The 15,521-nt window shown below is 40.2% G+C and overlaps 1 protein-coding gene across 1 annotated transcript in view; it reads left to right on the top strand.

The window, feature by feature from the left end:
• The window catches only part of AMPD3 (adenosine monophosphate deaminase 3), a 32,611-nt gene extending 18,124 nt beyond the window's left edge, over positions 1 to 14,487 (top strand). The window contains exons 7-15 of the mRNA XM_059475189.1: positions 828 to 1,022; positions 1,270 to 1,401; positions 2,288 to 2,451; positions 3,607 to 3,733; positions 4,514 to 4,677; positions 6,678 to 6,798; positions 8,747 to 8,920; positions 9,982 to 10,092; positions 11,025 to 14,487. Coding sequence (XP_059331172.1) covers positions 828 to 1,022; positions 1,270 to 1,401; positions 2,288 to 2,451; positions 3,607 to 3,733; positions 4,514 to 4,677; positions 6,678 to 6,798; positions 8,747 to 8,920; positions 9,982 to 10,092; positions 11,025 to 11,201 — 1,365 coding nt within the window. The 3' untranslated portion in view covers positions 11,202 to 14,487. The remainder of the gene's footprint in view (positions 1 to 827; positions 1,023 to 1,269; positions 1,402 to 2,287; positions 2,452 to 3,606; positions 3,734 to 4,513; positions 4,678 to 6,677; positions 6,799 to 8,746; positions 8,921 to 9,981; positions 10,093 to 11,024) is intronic.
• Positions 14,488 to 15,521: the final 1,034 nt, after the last annotated feature.

Genomic DNA, 15,521 nt, shown 5'->3' with positions numbered 1-15,521 from the left:
TACACAGGGAAAACTTACATGGCAACTCACCCTCATATCTTGTGAGTTGTTTCTTTGGTTTGCGTTCCAATAGAGGCTGCTCAGGTAGCAGTGCAAGCTTCTGAGCAAAAGCAAAGAAGACCTGTGGAAATAATTTGTTTCTTGTCAATACTTTATTTGTCAACAAAACCTGAAGGAGTACTCTCAGCCCTTCTGTGAATTTGCACTCCCCTTAGAGTGTGAAGAGATGTCTAAGAAAAAAGATCTGAACAGTCTGTCAGTGTTATGAGTTGCTGTATTATAATTAAACTTGGAAAAAATGGTGACAAAAATCTCAGATGAATATTCTTCAGTACTAGTGACGTAAGATGTTTCATATGGTTGAAATATCATTGAAAAAATGAATTCTGCTTTTGGAAATGGCTGAGAATTCCAAGTCCCTTCAGTCGGTAAGGATAGTTATAACCACAGTGTATAACTAGAGAGGCATTGTTGATTCATTAATGAAGTAAAAGGATACTAAGGGGTCAGGGTGTCCTTTAAGGAATATCAAGTTTAATCTGAACCCAGGGTCATTGATTAGCACTCAGAATGTATCTTGTTGAAAATGTTCCTATTTAAATAGGAAACTACTAATTGAGGGCTACTTTACTTACAGTTCTCCTTACTGACTAATTTAACCAAAATCAAAATCTCAGGGTTCTGAAACATTTTGATTTGCTTAGGCACTAAACCATTTGTTGCTTAAGGAATATTTTATAAGGCTTTACTGTTGTCAGTGACATAGGTACTTTGCTAATTAAGTCTATGTAGATGGATGATAAGCATAAATAACCTTTTGATTTCAGGTTGACACTCATATCCATGCTGCTGCCTGCATGAACCAGAAGCACTTACTGAGGTTCATTAAGCACACGTATCAAACGGAGCCTGACAGGATTGTTGCAGAGAAAAAAGGCAAGAAGATGACTTTAAAGCAAGTCTTCGAAAGCCTTCACATGGACCCCTATGACCTCACTGTAGACTCTTTAGATGTCCATGCAGTAAGTCTAGTGAAATGACAAAACAAATGGGAAAAAGCTAAGTTTTCCAAGTGTAAAATTCTAGTTCCTACAATGTTTGCATGATAACTTACTAAATCAGAATTTGACTTCATGTATTACAGTGCGTGTTTGAAAGAAGTTATCACAGGATTTTTCTTTTCTGTGCCTTTTAATGCTGGGCAATTTGATTTATGAACTATTGTGTGTTCTTAAAACTATGGTTATTTGGGGTTTTTTCCTCCTCCAGGGACGTCAAACATTCCATCGATTTGACAAATTCAATTCCAAGTACAATCCAGTTGGTGCCAGTGAGCTGAGGGACTTGTATTTGAAGACTGAGAATTATATTGGTGGTGAATATTTTGCTCGGATGGTCAAGGTAAATAAGTTTCAAGCTTTTCCAGCTGTAGAGAAATGAAGGTTTGTAATAGATTTGTCATAATTGCATACAGACCTAACAGTATGGTTAAGTGATTCCAAGTATTGGGCTTGCTCCAGCAATTCCTCAGAGGAAGACCTCTGCTAAGCCAGCTCCTGCTGCTTTCTGAACAGTTTTATGAGGTAGAAATGTACACATAAACTGTGTATGAGTTCAAAGTTGAGTTGTGGGTAGTTTTAAACTAATGGAGAGGAGCTGAGGGTCAATTCACTGGTTTAGTATTTTGTTAGGATTTATTTGGCTACTGATAGTTGCTAGGGAGGGAGCTGCTAGGGAAGTGCCTCTGCATAAATCTGCATCTGCACATGCATGCAACAGGCTTCAAATAATTTCTTATAACAAAAAAATTAGTAGTAGATGTCAGCTCTTCTTGAATATACAGAAGTATTGTCTAAAATTAATTGCTGTAAAACTGCTTGCTACTATAGATTGTGAGTCAGATTCTCCATTGTTCTCCATTGTATTTTATGTAGATGTTTGCTGTAGTTTAAATAGTCTAATTCTGATTTATCTCTCTTAAAAGTAGGTTTGGCAGAGGTTTTAGTAAGGACTGCCGAAGAACATTGTCCTTTAAAAGGAGGTGTTAGAGTTATTCCCAGTTATATGTACAATTAAGTTATATTCACATGATATTTGAGCTAGCTTGCCAGTAGAGTATTTAGATGCCTAAAATAAAACAATAGATTGAAAGACAAGAGATTCCCTTTCTTTAAAGGGATGCCAATACAGTTATGTCTGCTCTGAGGAAAATGCAATGATACATATATTTCTAGCTGTAAATGATCTCAGTGTCCATATTAAAGCAAATATATTTATTACTTACTAGGAAGTAGCCCGTGAACTAGAAGAAAGTAAGTACCAGTACACAGAACCCCGCTTATCCATTTATGGACGGTCTCCAGATGAATGGCTGAACTTGGCAAAATGGTTCATTAAGCATAAAGTTTATTCCCCTAATATGCGCTGGATAATTCAGGTTCCCAGAATCTAGTAAGTAATCAGGAGCTCTTGGTAATCTTAATAGTTTGAAATCATACCACTGACTTAATTTCTGATAATATTTAGATGGCTTATTAGCTGTCCTATAGTTCTATTTATAAGCAATAGTTTGGGAGATTTATTTTTGACATTGGTGCAGTTTTCCTGACAGTCTGGGGGTGGAAGACAGGAGATGGGGATTGAATCTACTCTTTATGAAGCAATTCAAAACTACTGTGAATTATTTGTAGGTCTGAAGACTTTGAAACCAAAAATTACAACTGGGTGAAATCAAGCTGCATTCAAAGGCCAATTAAAATACAATTAGTAATAAGAATAAATCAACTCTTGAATTCCATGAAGGAGTAGAAAATGCTCTGTCAAATTGTTATCATCAAGTTTAGTGACTAAATGACAGTGAACTTGGAAACAACCCAGACTGATGATTTCCAAACTTAAATCCTTGTCAGATCTTTTCAGTTTTTAATCTTCCTTTGGGACTTTATTTCTTTGTTTCCAATACTGTGTGTTGTAATACAGTCTCCCCAGATAATTTTGTCAGACTTAATAGCTGAGCTTCATGTTTTGAAAAGTCTCAGCTGGGGTATGAGTAGAGAAGGAGCTGTCATAGTCACATATATCCCCCCAGAGTGTGCTTTTCACTGGGGAGAAAGTTTCTCTCCTTCAGTTTCTTACATAGCAATTTCTGACATGCATGGTACAGTCAGCACTTGGAATAAGCCCTGCACCTAGTGGCACGTGGTAGTACTATCCCTTATTTCTGAGGCTCACCAGAGCACAGTGTTCTGCTTTCATTTGGAGTAGTTACAGCTTTAGGAAACAGAATCCTTCATGAGAGGTGGCTCATTATCTTCCCTGGTAGTAACTGGATGTCTGTGAAGGACAGGGTCACTGCTCTGAAGCAGCATCTGCCCCTGCATGCTGTCTCTATTTTTGGAGCACTTGAGAGCTTCAGTAGAGCCTGGATGAAGCAGAGTGCCAGGCAGTGCAGGAAACAGAGCACAGAGACAATCTGCCCTGACATAAACTTTGAATTTCTGAATCCTGGTGGAACTGAAGCTCTAGAATGTACACAAATAACAGAAAATACGAAAGTGAAGGACAACACAAGCTTATTAAAGAATGTGTCTATTTTTTCCCCTTCAGTGACATATTTAGGTCCAAAAATATTCTGCCTAGTTTTGGGAAGATGTTGGAGAACATCTTTGTACCCTTATTTGAAGCAACAATCAATCCCAAAGACCACAAAGAATTGCACCTATTCCTCAAATATGTAAGTATGTTTGGGTTTTCTTTCTCGTATGAAATGGATCCTCTACTGTTATTTTTCTGTTCCCACACATTAAAAAAGTTTCCTTCTCCACAGATTGCTTGTGTTATTATTGATTCAAAGCCCTGACACATAATTTAGTACAAGTCTGTGTGAGGTCCTATTGTCACATAACCTGTTTATTTCTTCAGAAACAGCTCAGCAGCTACTTATTTGTCCTTTCATTAATGACCAAAAATGTTTACATGCTCTTGTGCATCATCATCCAGGATGGGCACTTTGAGCTGTTTCTGAACTCGTCTCCAAGAAGGAGGCAGCTGGAAGGAAGCTTTGTGTGGACTGTGATGGATCTCAGGAGAGAAGTGGGATGTTGCTGCTGGGACAAGGTTAACACAGACATTTCTGAGTGTGCCTCAGATCACAGCTCTGAGGTTTGCTGGGAACCTCCTGCTTCCAGCTGCTTATCAAAGACAGCAGATGAGTTCAAAGGATTCTAGTCTGGATCTTAGGGAGTTTTGCAGCTCCGCAAACCCCCACAGGAGCCTGAAGGCTTTTGTGCACCTGGGCTTCCTGTTTGTTTCAGGGTAAAACTTTGACAAAACATGTTATTCCTGCTGTGTGCATGGTATGGTAGGATGCAGAGCAGCAGGACTGCTAGGATAGGGATGGAAATGAAGGAGGAGGGACTGGATGCTTGTTCAAACAAGTCCTGAAGCAAGAGTAAGTGGCGCTGAAGTTTACTTCTTGAAGCCCCTTATTTCTGGGAATTTCTTCTCCCACCAGGTGACTGGCTTTGACAGTGTTGATGATGAATCCAAACACAGTGGCCATATGTTCTCTGACAAGAGCCTTAACCCTGACCTCTGGACCAGTGAGAAGAATCCCCCATATAGCTATTATTTGTATTATATGTATGTCAACATCATGTTGCTAAACAACCTTAGAAGGTAAGTAGACACTTTTGTATTTTACAAGCTCCCAGAAAATCAGTATCTTTCTCTCAGAATTTCAGTGTCTAGATTACAGATCTTCTGAAGCAAGGGTTATTTTGAATTACAGAGTTGAGTACTTGAGATATTTTGAAAATACTAATGATAGAATTAATTCAAACAAAGAATTCAGAAGGTGTAGAGGCATCAGATTAAGGTCTTGGTTTGATATTTTTGTGTGTTTTGGGGGTTTTTAACTCCTTAAAACTGCATATACCAAATGAAACAAAAGAAACCCCACAAAACCCACTCACTGCCCTTTGCTTGGCTTTGCAGCAGATTCCCAAATACAGTGCACCTGTCTCTTGGTGCCTGGCTATCTCCTGGTAATTTGAGACACAAAGTAATATTGTGGCACACTGGCTTAGGGGCTGCTGAATTAAGACAGACCAAGTAGGACACAACTACAAACTTCACATCCAGCTAACTTCCTTTAGCAGGCTTCTTGACTCAACTCAGTTTAATATTTTTGAGACCAACGTCTGGGCAAGTAATGCAGAGAGTTACGTGACATCAGCCTGTCAGAGCAGATTTTGGCATCAGGCTCAGGAACGCCTGAAATTCAATGTGAGGTTATATTGCTAAATTTGCAGCTGACTCATTGACCTGCACAGCTCCAGCCAAGGCAGTGAGGTTATCCACTAGTGTGAGAGTGTCATCACTTACCCTGAAGGGATTTGGTTCACTTCATTTCATTATTTAGATTACTTTAGTTATGTAGAAAACATTTTTGGATTTTCTTATAGAAGGTGCACAGATTTGTCATTTTACAGTTTTATCCAAGTTAGCATTCAAAATGTTATTTCTCCTCTCCCACTGCTACTTCAAGCATTTTTTTAATCATCCTATTTGATCAAAACTCATAATGCAAACACCCACCTCAAATTACCTCATATGTGCAACAATCAGGTGTAGCTGTTTTAATTCTATAATGAAAAGGACACACAGCAGGTAGCTGCAGGAAAGTCATCCCTTTCTCCTGACTTCCTTTACATTCTCTGTAGTCTACATGCTTTTTCTGTTCCAAAGAGAGATTCTGCCAGAACTAATGCATTTCTTTTTTACCTCAAGATCATTTTGACTACTGTATTAAAATGCCCCCAGATAATCATTAAATATTCCTTACAGCTGAGATACTGACAGAACTCACCAATGAGTCACTAACTGTTCACCCTGTTAATCACCCTGCTTGAGTCAACACAGCCCTGACAAGACTGTTTTATATCTTTGGTAATATCAGCAAGGATGGATTACATCCTCACATCAGGAGCAATGCTACTGACTTCCACCCTAGAATTGCCTTATATTCTAACACTCCTTTTTGAAATTCTGTTTTGAATATCTCCAAATATTTGTGGGACATTTGTCTGCACTGAGTAACAGGGTCCATTGTGATCTCAAACCCAGCATCATTTTTAATGCAGGTAATAATTCAGTAATTCTAGAAATTACAGTGGAAGTCTGGTGTAATAACTAACATTCCTAGATCACCTCTGTTTCTGAAGGTGTGGTTTTATGCTACACTAAACCTGTTGAGATGGCAGGCTCTGATCACACCAGGTACTGTTAGCTAACTCTTGGCAATGTGCTTCCCCTTCTTCCCTCATTTTGAAGCAGGAATTCTGCAGCCACAGGTTGCATGGGTTAACTGAATTTTCCATCTGTCAGTTCACTCCACTGAAATCCATTCAGTAGCTGTTCAGCCAATGGGTAGACAGTTGCTAAATGAGGTGTAACTGGGGAAGGCAAGAAGACACAAATATGTCTGGTGGCAGAAGGAACTGCCCTTTTGAGCAGCCCACTACAGGCAGAACTTGGGTAGATGTCACATCAAACTGTATGAGAATATATAACTTAATTTTCTTCTTTTTAAATCTACATATTACTGGCAGTTATATACCAAAATAGATAAAGAACAGTGCTTTCTTTTAAGTGAAACTTGCTTTTAATCTCTTCAGGGAAAGAGGCATGTGCACCTTCCTGTTTCGACCTCACTGTGGAGAAGCTGGGTCTATCACACACCTTGTTTCTGCCTTTCTGACAGCAGACAACATCTCTCATGGATTGCTCCTGAAAAAGGTATTGCTCCTAAACTAATCACTGTGTGCTCAGACATCCATCACTGGTTCAAACAGAAGGCACCAAATGGGCATTTTTCATTAGTTCACTTTCTTAGCAAGGCACAAGTAACTCTTCAGTTTGGTCAGAAACTCCACCCAGATCCCCCCCAACACCAGAACACGTGGACCTGCTGGAGGTAGTCTGGAGGAGGCCATGAAGATGTTCAGAGGGCTGGAGCACCTCTCCTGTGAGGAAAGGCTGAGAGCGTTGGGGTTGTGCAGCCTGGAAAAGTGAAGGCTCCAGGGAGACCTTCCAGTAGCTAAATGGGGGTTACAAGAGAGCTGGAGAGGGATTTTTTGCAAGGGCAGGTAGTGACAGGACAAGGGGGAGTTGAAAGAGAGTAGGTTTAGATGAGATATTAGAAAGAAATTCTTTACTGTGAGGATGATGAGGCCCTGGCACAGGTTGCCCAGAAGCTGTCACTGCCCCATCCCTGGGAGTGTTCAAAGCCAGGTTGGATGAGGCTTTGAGCCACCTGGTCCAGTGGGAGGTGTGTCTTCCCACTGATGGGGGTTGGAACCAGATGATCTCTAAGGTCCCTTACAAATTAAACTATTTCAAGATTCAGTGAAATAAATAAGCTCATTTGAACTTCCTTATAAACCAAACTATTTCATGATTCCATGAAATAAATAAGTTTTACTGAACTTCCTTAGGCACAAAAAGACAGCTTTGTCTTCACAGGGAAGGAAGAACAACTGTTCAGATATGTCAAAGACTTGGCAGCACCCATTTTTGGATACTCCAAGCAGAGTTAAAATTATGTGAACAAAATCTAAAACTTTAGACTTGCTACTGCTCCCTGGTTTAGTCCCAGAAGAAGTTAAGGAAAGCTCTCATTTTTTCTCTATGGGAACAAAGGTCATTTTCTCTGATTGGCATTTCTGTACTTCAGGGTTCTTTCAGAAGTGCTTTAAGGATTTGATTATTTTGATCAAGAAATGCAACATAGCTGTTTGACACAACAATATTCTAGATAGAACAAATGTTTTATGACAGAGCAAATGCTGTTCCTGGCACATTAGTTAATGAAAACCATCACTCATCCCATCCTCAGGGCACTGTTTCATAATTAAAATAATTGGTCAGTGGGTGGCAGACTTGTACTGAGTTTACTGTAATTTTTCAGTAGTTCCTTTATAAGTGAGTTTTTTCTGGTTAATGCTGGAAAATTCTCTGTATTCTTCAACGTAACCAAGAACAGAGAAAAAATATACCTAAAATCATGTCTTATACTATGCTCAAGAATAATAATTCATAAAATTAGACCCAGACAGAATAGCACTAAAGCAGTGTGTGACCAAAGCATTCTCCTCTTCCCTCTCTCTTGCATGGCCTGGTGTGATAAGATGGCATAGCAGGTTCTAATAATAGTAACATTAATAAAGGCACTTGTGAGGTTCATAGGTTAGCTAAGGCAAAACAGTCATAAAGATGATGTGATCACAGATTATTTAGATTATGTACAACAGCAACACATGACTTGTTGTAACTTAAAACTTCTTTTGCTCCTAAAATTTATCTATTGGACTGGAGCTTTGGAAATAAAAAATTGCTTAGCAGTTCTTCCCCATTTATTTTCTGTGACTTTCAGGTTTTGGGGCTGATAAGCAGCTGATATCAAATGCAATGCCCATAATGGTCATATATACACTTACTAATCTACAGTAATAATAGTCATTGTATTTTTAAACAGACTAATTTAAGAACATAAATTATTTTTATAAAGATCAGTAAGATTAAAATTCAGACTTTTAAATATTTCCTGGAGAAGTCATGGTCAACCTAAATTTTTTGATCTGAGGTTTTCCCCCTGTATTGCTATTTCCATTTTATCCAAGGGAAATCCTTCTCTTTTCCATTATCCCATAGTACCATTAAATGCTGACTGTGTTTTGTTTTTCAGAGTCCTGTCCTCCAGTATCTGTATTATCTTGCACAAATACCCATTGCTATGTCCCCACTTAGTAACAACAGCCTATTCCTGGAGTACTCCAAAAATCCGCTACGGGAATTTCTCCATAAGGGCCTGCATGTCTCCCTCTCCACAGATGATCCTATGCAGTTTCATTATACAAAGGTAGGAACTGCAAAAAGCACCAGCTTTGAATTTGGCAACAGCACCACAAGGGTCCAAAATGACCTGAAAGCTGTTTTATTTCATTGCTTAGGACATATTGTCATGCCTTTCAGTCACTTCATTCATTCTCCCTCCTCATTCTCTGTCTACTACTCACTGTTAGGCTTCAGAAGGAAATGTCTGATTTCCTAATTATGTTTCTTTTGTACTCTTGCCTCTCCAGTGTTGGCTGTTGAAGTATAAAATGAAGGATGAGGCTGAAGGGAGGTTTGAGCCTTCATAAACAATCCTCTAGAGTGCCAGGAAAGTCCAGTTTCCTTACTCTAATAAGTCTGGGGAAGTACATAACAAAAACACGATGTGGAATCTCATGATGACATACGAGGTGCTTGCTCAGTGAGCTGGAACAGATTCCTGCCCTTGGGTGGTCTGGCAGGACAGGAGTGCCTGGTCACTGGCTGCAATGCCCTGGTTTGTGGCTGGCACCGATCTGAGCTGTGCCCAGAGAGGCCCATCCATCGCTCAGCTCCGTGTCCCAGGACAAGCCGAGCCCCGCTAGCCTTGGCCCGGGGCACGGAGCCGCTGCCGGCCCGGACACGGCTGCAGTCCCACGGAGCCTGCACCGGCCTGGGCTGGGCCAGCCCGCCGGGGCCACACCCGCCCGCCCCACGGGGCAGGGCCGGAGCGAGAAATTGCCCTGCTACATGTCCATGTGCAAAATCACTCAGGCTTTACAACTGGGTGCTCCAGGGGGTTTGTGTACCCTGGGGGCTCCTTTGGAACTGCCTAAGAAATGCCTCCAAGGATCTGGACTTCAGGCTGCAATTTCTTAGACTAAGCTAACTGGATACCCAATGCCTATTAATTATTAACCAGTAGTCCTTGGGAAATTTGACACGAACAATTCTTTTCATAGTAGTTGTGATTTTAAAGTTTCAAACTTCTAATTTTTCACAGCTGTCTAAAGAGCATGGATAAAATCCTTACTAGTAATGAGTATGTATCCCCATTTATATCTTATTTACATATAATTTATTCTCAAATGTATTTTGGTGCTGCAGGAAGCTCTCATGGAAGAATATGCTATTGCAGCTCAGGTGTGGAAACTAAGCACGTGTGACTTGTGTGAAATAGCAAGAAACAGCGTTCTACAGAGTGGATTGTCAGATAAGGTAAGTATGGCTGGAAAACCTCTCCTGTGAATATTAAGGCAAGCAGGATCCCAGAAGTCAATAGTCTGAGCACTGAATGGCAGGTGCTGAGTGATGTATTTGGGCTCATTTCTGTCCTCTTTTCCATAAATAGTCACAAACTATCTGCTATGCAGTCTTACATTACAAGTAAAGTATTAATATTACTTTTCCCCATTAGCTTTGTTTTGGAATTCTTAAAATATGTAGAGAGACCAGATGTCTGTTTATACTCAGTTGTCCTTCCAGTCACAAACTTTTAATTATTTGGGTAATACCCTTCTGCCAGTGATTTTCTGCACCATGTCTTAGCATTAAGTAAAAACAAACTGCCTGTCATAAGTAAGACATGGTTTTTTACTTAAAAGGGAGTACTACAGAAAATATTCTGGTTTAAATAGGCTGTCAGATTAGATTAAATTCCCTTTTGGCTTTAAAATTCTATAGAGCCAAGGCTTTCTTTAGGACTTACTTTAGACCGTTCTTTCTTCTGTGTCACTTTAGAACATTTCTCTGAAGGAACTGGTATTTGAAAGGGCTTCATGAGTATATTCTGTTGCTTCCAGTATTCCCTGCTGACAACTACTCATTTTCCTCTTGTGTGACATTTAACCAACAGAAGAGACCTAAGCCTCTTTTCGCCCTCTCACATGCAAGATGTGGCAGTGAAGGCTGAACACTAACACAGAGGGTTTTAGCAAGCCAGACTGAGTGTACTTTTCAGTGATTATATGGATAAACTTTGGCCTTAAAATCTCCTAAACTGGTTAAGACTCTGAGGAAGAGTTCAACAGCCAGCTGGTTGAAACTGCTCTTTTCACTTGTGCTGGACTCATTCAGCTAACACTTATTTCTGCAATAAGTCAAAGCAGTTGAACTGACTTCTTCCTTTTGACTTTTAATCCCGTTCACAGGAAAAGCAGAAATTCTTAGGGGTGAATTATTGCAAGGAAGGGCCTGAGGGAAATGACATTCGAAAGACAAATGTCGCCCAGATCCGGATGGCCTTCAGGTACGAGACTCTGTGCAATGAACTCAGCTTCCTGGCTGATGCCATGAGAACAGAAGATATTTCTAGTCTGTCCAAGTAGTTACAAACTCAGAGAAACCAGAATATGTTCCTCTTAAGCAGGATAAGATGCTAATTAACCTCAAATCACCTGTCTTTGATGCTACAGAGACATAACTGAACAGTACAGAGACAAAGGGAGTATCTGTGGAAGGTAAACAGCGTTTGCCACCACCTGTTACTGCATTATTCTCGTTGCAAAGATTTCGGTTTCTACGAACATTAGGCTTTTTAAGATTGCTGTAAATATTAAATGCAAACTCAGAATCACGTACTATTTGTTTCATACTGTCTTAACTGTGCCCTGCTGCGTAGCCTGGGAAACCAGAAAGCGTATCTGTAGAGCAGCTGTGCTGTGCACCTGAGGATCCCACAGATGCTGACAGCATGCACCCACCTGAGTTGGTTCTGCAAGTCTCAGTACCAGTCATGGCTTTTAACACTTTTAATTTTAACCATTTTAACCTTTTTTTTTCATTACCAGTTTTTATGGGGTGCAGAATTTTGAGGCTGCCCTTTCATTCTGGAAGGTGTTCTGATATAGTTTTTAATTCAATGTTTCAGCAGTTACATTGGAAAACAAGAAAAAGCAACATTGGGTAATCTTGTTCAATGACTAATTAATTGCTGTTGTTATGTAGGATGTCAGTGAAGAACAGCAGATGAATGCTTTTTAATCTAGCAAATGGAAAGCATCGTGTCAAAATCACTATTATAGATTGTAATGAATCCAATTACATCAAAAAAATTTTGCCTTGAAAGTTGAGAACATTTTTTTATTGCTTTGTAATGGGAATATGTGGATATGCCCATTCCAATTACTTAGAAATTTATGCAGATAATTCTGGTTGCATGTAAAAAGAAATTTTTTACTTGAAAAAGGGAAGTGTTCTTATGAATCAGTGGTAGAAATGCCAGACCTGGTTCTGGTCCTACTTCTGACATATTTTTACACATTTGTTTTAGTCTGTATTTTAGTCAACTACAGCTGAATGGGAAGTCAAGCTGTCTATTTATACAGAAGCCAGCCCACTTGAAATCTGTCATTTCAAATCATGGTATGTTATGTTAAACTATCTGTTTATGAGGAAGTGGTTAGTAAAATACAGCTACTGGAGTATTTATCACTTTCAGTCTTTTTTCTGTTTCATCATCTTTATGACACAGTACTTCAGAAAGGATTAAAGGTGATAACATGATGGCAGCTATGCCTTGTAGAAGCTGCACAGTTTCACACCAAAAAAGACTCGAGGCTGGGGAAGCAGAGGGTGTGGATGCCTATGAGTCCAGCAGAGCAACTCAGCTCAAAGGCCTCCAGTCCCTGAGGCAGGATCTGAGGCCAGGGTTATGGCTGTCTAATATCCTGCATAGGGACACTGGGCTTCTTCAAACAGGCATTCAGCATTAATGCATAAAAAGCCAGTAACTGATACTGGCCCATCAAGGTTCAGCTGCCTTTGAACCCTGCATGTTGTGCTCAGCCAGATGTCTTGTGCCACTTGTATTTCCTAGGCCAGGCCCCTCTCCTGTGCAAGGAAATGGCACTAAAGCAGGGGAAGGATGAATTCCTTATCACCTCCTATAGCTGTGCAGCCTTGCAAGAACACCCCAAGACAGAGATAAACCTAAAGATGTCAGGAAGCAGCCTGGAATTAAGGCTGCTCTGAGGGAATCCAAGGCACAAGAGGGAGAGCTCTGGCCATCCACTTACCATCACAGTTGGCCAATGTCATGCAGAGGGAGCTGCAGTGATTGCAGAGGCTTTTCATCCAAAACCAGGGCTGCAGACAGGTGGTGAGAATTTTACTTCTGCTCTTCAGTGCCCATCCTAATGTCTGCAATGTGCCACATTTTGTATTCCTTGTACCCCTAAAAATTATGTGAAACCACACTATGCTGTTCAACTGTATGAGAGCAAAATTGTCCCAAGTTCTCAGTCAGCAGCTCCTGTTGGCCTCACTGTTGGGAACTTTAGCAGCTCACAGAATGCAGTCTCAGGATTGGTGTCATTTGTTTAGGATGAAGTCTGAGAAAGTGGCTTAAACTGTTCAGCTGCATCAAATGCAAATGTCTTGTTTTGTAATCAGTACAACTTCCTAATAAACTGTTATCAACATAACATTATTTGGAAAAAACATCTGCATCCAGGCTAAATAAGCAACATGCTTGGTATGAAGAATTTCAATTTTAAGTATTTCCATCAGATAAACATTGCTTTACTTGGGTAGTTTCACCTATTAGTGCTGCTTTTGTTGTCACTATACGTTTTTTTAGTTTCCTTAAAATTACACCAAATTTGTGTATATATTTAATACCTTTTCAGCTTTCCTTACCTCAGGTTCTAATAGGTCTGTAGCTGTTATTGAAAAAAAACCAGCTGGATTTGCATATCCAGTGAATGAACAGTAACTGTGATTCTGACAATAACCACAGTAACACATAAGTGATCATGACCACAAGTTCTGCTTTCTTGTGTGCTGCTTTTAAGGGGAAATTGGGCTTATAGCATTATATTTGGGAAATATAAACAGACATCCTTTCAAGCTTCCACTACTACATTTCTCCTGGTCATCCTTTAATTGGGCAAATGTTACTGATTGCCAAGTTCAGTTCTTAAGCTTTGCCTTGTTTTGTTTTTTGAAAGTTTCACTTTTTTACTAATGTGAGGCTGTTCAGAGTAATCTTGAGGGCTCAGGCTGTGGCTGGAATGGAAAGACAGATGCAGCACAAGTCACTGCTGTACACACAGACATCAGTGCAGGACAGGGCAGTGGCTGATCCCCCCAGCTGTGCTGAGGTCAAACCCAGTTAGAACACAGCTGGTTTGACTCAGGGGCTGGAAGAACATCACTGCAGGTGGCAGCTGGGTAAGTACTGCTGCAGGATGGAAGAACATCCTACTTACTCTTTGCTTCATTAGGAGAGAGGCTCAAACATTATTCGAGGCTTCCTTAAATCTGTTGGTTCAAAAGCATTTTATACTTTCAACCTGAAATGGTTAATTATGGTTATTTGATGTTTACAACCTGAACAATTCTTTCTGTTCTGTTACTTTAGCAAACTTAAAGCATTTTCTCTGCGACTGGAGAATACTTTTTTTTTCACAGCCCAGAGCCACCTTATTGTCTCATATCATTGTTCTTTATGTGTGGCTAAACATTTCTGTTCTCTTTGCCTAGTTAAAATCTAAGTCTGAAAAGGTGTCTGTAAAAACTGCTTTTTCTTTCTGTGCCTAAGTTACATTATGTTTATCTTTTGCCACTTGTGGAAGCATTAAACATTACACTAATGAATGACTTGTAAAAGAATATGATTATGGATTTTGTGTGTATATCTCTCAAAAGAAGTGTAGGTCCTCCCAATCCCCACATTTAAGGAGAACTAAAACCATCACAATTAAATTGACTAAACCTAAATAAAGCATGAAAACTAAAAACAAAAACAAACAGTGGAGATAGGGAAGACAGTGAGCACTATTTAGGAGAAGAGGCTAAAGGCTTATCTGGCTTAAAACAATTCAGTATTAATGCAAAACAACCACCGAGACCTGCCATAAAATTCTGAAAGTGAAACTGCATTGCTGCCCCCACCATGTCTTGGTGCCCCCCCTGCTTCCATGCCCATCCAAGCTGGGCCCCAGGGCAGGGCATGCAGCAGCTCCTGCTGATCCTGGAGCCTCATGTGGATTTGAACTGAGAGTCAAGGCACCCAGCCTGGGAGCAGGAAAGCAGCCCTGACCCTCAGGGCAGAGCAGTTCAAGGTTCTGTGATTTTGTGAGCATGCACAACAGATTTATCTGACAAAACCCAACTAAGAAGCCAACAAGTGACACATTTAAATAAATAGTATCAACACAGATATCCTGCTACAGTCACCATGACTTTTGAGGAAAAGCATAACACAAACCACTTCAATAAGAAAGGGAGTCAAGATTTTTGGATTAAGATTAGAAAATCATCCCTTTCTGTACACAAACTTTAGTTCTGTACACGAGCAGCACTGGTGAAGCACAGGAGCACAGTTCGTCTGTAATTGAGAAATGTGCATGCAGGGGGATAGAACATAAGTAAATAAAGGTAGTATAGAAAGTAATCTTAGCCCCCTAAAGAGTTGCAGCTGAGCCAATTATTAAGGATTAGGAGCAGGCCTGATTTTAACAGGCCACACCTGTAGCAAATCAGAAGAGTTATACAAGAGTGGATTGGTTGGTTGAGGGGACTGGAGTCAGTTGGCTGCTGTGAGGACAAGGAAGAGTCAGTGTCTAGAGGAGATGCCTACAAGAAACATCAAGAAGGTACAAAACTCTGGCAATATGGACCCCTTGCACTATATGACAACATGT

The sequence above is a fragment of the Ammospiza nelsoni genome, chromosome 6, assembly GCF_027579445.1.
Source record: "Ammospiza nelsoni isolate bAmmNel1 chromosome 6, bAmmNel1.pri, whole genome shotgun sequence".
Lineage (NCBI taxonomy): Eukaryota > Metazoa > Chordata > Aves > Passeriformes > Passerellidae > Ammospiza > Ammospiza nelsoni.
Note: the sequence above shows the minus strand (reverse complement) of the source record. Positions and strands in the feature narration are given on the sequence as shown.